Raw genomic sequence first — 2500 nt, 5'->3', positions numbered from 1 at the left:
TATTTTCAAGGAGTTCCATACGACAAATCCAACCAAGATGAGACTGACCCACTCGGAAAAGATCTTGACCAGTTCCATTATGGACACGAAGGAAGAGTGGCGAGAGCTGCTGAGGAATACCCCTTTGCTTCCTCAGCAGGGCAGCTGCACACTCCACGCTGAATCTAATAACCAGTACGCCGTCTGGTTTACGTGCCCGAACTCAGGTTAGTAACTATATATATATACATATATATATATATATATATATATATATATATATATATATATATATATATATATATATATAATGAGCTCAGATGAATCTCCGGATAAGAAATAATGTGTATATATATATATATTTGTGCGTGTATGTACTCGCATATATATACGGTAGTCACGTCAAAGTATCTCAATTATATTTCTAAAAAAAAAAAAAAATCCCAACTGCATCAAATCGACTAATCTATTGCATTTTCTTTCCAGCAGCCGACGCCCGAGCGAATATTTGGTATCTGCTCATGTTGCCTGTGTTCGTTATGGTGTTCGCCTTGCTTTACCTCATGGTAACGACGCTCCTGAAGCTCTATCGTGAGAGCGGGGTCTCTCCTGCGGACACCTTCCACATGGACGAGAAGACGAGTTAAAGAGGAAGTAGAGACATTGGGAGTTCTGGAACTGAACCCATTAAGACCAGGTATGGTCCATGTGACCAAGGAGGCGGGAGTCAGCCTCAGGTTTCACAATGTACAGACATCGTTGGTGAGTACACAGTGAATAGCATCCGTGGCCATCCATATCCAAAAGAGTATTCGCCCTATGAAGAGAACGGCCAGTAGGCTACGTCACGGAGAGCACATATCCTTTACCAGACCAGCTTGCTCGACTCGAGTTCGATCTGGACTCAATTAAAGATCTATTTAAGCTTGATGAACCTCACATATGAGGCGTCCAGAAACAGAGGGGCATCCCCGCCACTTTTATTGGTTCCGAGGTAAGAACTGATCGTGAAAGGCGGAAACCTCCTCTAAATACATGTATGCATGGATGTATATGTACATTTATAGTATATTCGTATATATACATATGTACATATATATACACTATATACATGTATATATATGAATATATGTATATCCGTGTTTAACTCGAAACCAGTATAAGTGGTGGAATGCCCCTCTGTTTCTGAATGACTCGTATACGGAAACTTGTTGGCAAGCAAGGTCTTGTAGATAATAGAAATAAATTTTGTGATTCTCTTTCTCTTTTATTCCCTTCCAACCTTTCACCAAATAAATCCATACCAAGCTTACAAACGAGACGAATTTTTAAACAAGAAGAATGAAAATAAAAATGCCATCAAAATAACCTAAGGATTTTGACTGAAGTCGTCAGGTCGGCCGTTTTGGTCCAAACTTGGAGGCTCTTGTGAGGAACCCAGACCAATTCGAGGATCTGAGTGGATTTTTGCCTCTCCTCCTCTGGGGACCGTATCTTTGGTTTCAGGAGTGGAAAGGAAGTTAGGGTTGATGAAAGAGTATTGGGATGGTTTGGACACATGGAAAGACTGAATGAAGAATTTTAGTAAAAGAGGTGTAGAAGGCAGAGGTGGAAGGAGTGAATATGAGGGGACGACCAAAGATAAGATGGATGGGATAAAAGGGATATTGGGAAAGAGGGGAATGTCTGTTGAGGAAGGACGGGAGAAGACAGACTATAGGGGTGAATGGAGAATGGTTGTGTATGGATGATGCCGTGATGCATGAAAAGGAGTGGATAGGGGATGGAGGGTGAGGGAGTATGTATGAAAAATAAATTGACGCAGCTCGAAGTGATTTCTCCCCGTCTTCTCCATTTTTATATGAGGAGACGGAGGGGGGGGGTCGCCGATTTAATGAAGCGGCATTGCCGTCTGTGGATGTGCTTTGGCTTACGACACTGCTTCTGACCTAGAACAGTGGGCGAGATGCAGGGATGACCCGTAACCAGGAAGTGCCAAGATAAGAGGGAGGGAGGGGGGTGGATGGGAGTGGAGTATATGGCGATGGAATGGGTGGGAGTGTATTTATGCCCCCCCCTCCTTTTTTTTTATCCTTTGTAAAGGGGGAAAAAGCCTTTGGTATATGTGTGTGTGTATATATATATATGTATATATGTGTGTGTGTATGTGTGCGTGTATGTGTACATTTGTATATATATATATATATGATATAATTGTGTTTATGTGAACATACATATATATATATATATATAATATATATATATATATATACCGTCATTTGATTTAATTTTTTGTGTGCATATCTTTTTTTACTTGTTTATTAATTTATTATTATTATTATTTATTTTTTATTTATTTATTTATTCATTTATTTATTTATTTTTTGGTGGTGGATGAATACATCTTCAAACCTTGATTTATCTTGTTGAGATCACTGACTAGATCACTAGATCTTGCAAGACTTTGGGTGTTCCTGAAGTGAGTATAATGTCATCCGCAAATCTCGGATGATTAAAATAC

General features: G+C 39.6%; 1 protein-coding gene across 3 annotated transcripts in view; it reads left to right on the top strand.

Moving 5' to 3' along the window:
- LOC143033019 (uncharacterized) overlaps window positions 1-1192 on the top strand; it is a 787267-nt gene extending 786075 nt beyond the window's left edge. For 2 of the 3 annotated variants that reach the window (XM_076198217.1, XM_076198218.1), the window contains 2 exons: window positions 1-206; window positions 466-1192. The exon at window positions 1-206 is cut by the window's left edge and continues 214 nt beyond it. In XM_076198217.1, coding sequence (XP_076054332.1) covers window positions 1-206; window positions 466-626 — 367 coding nt within the window. In that variant the 3' untranslated portion in view covers window positions 627-1192. The remainder of the gene's footprint in view (window positions 207-465) is intronic. The other variant, XM_076198219.1, reaches the window with a different exon arrangement.
- Window positions 1193-2500: the final 1308 nt, after the last annotated feature.

This window comes from Oratosquilla oratoria, chromosome 15 (genome assembly GCF_046742065.1).
Source record: "Oratosquilla oratoria isolate Oo_2021 chromosome 15, ASM4674206v1, whole genome shotgun sequence".
Classification (NCBI taxonomy): Eukaryota; Metazoa; Arthropoda; class Malacostraca; order Stomatopoda; family Squillidae; genus Oratosquilla; species Oratosquilla oratoria.
The sequence above is the reverse complement of the archived record's forward strand: the minus strand, read 5'-3'. Positions and strand labels throughout refer to the sequence as shown.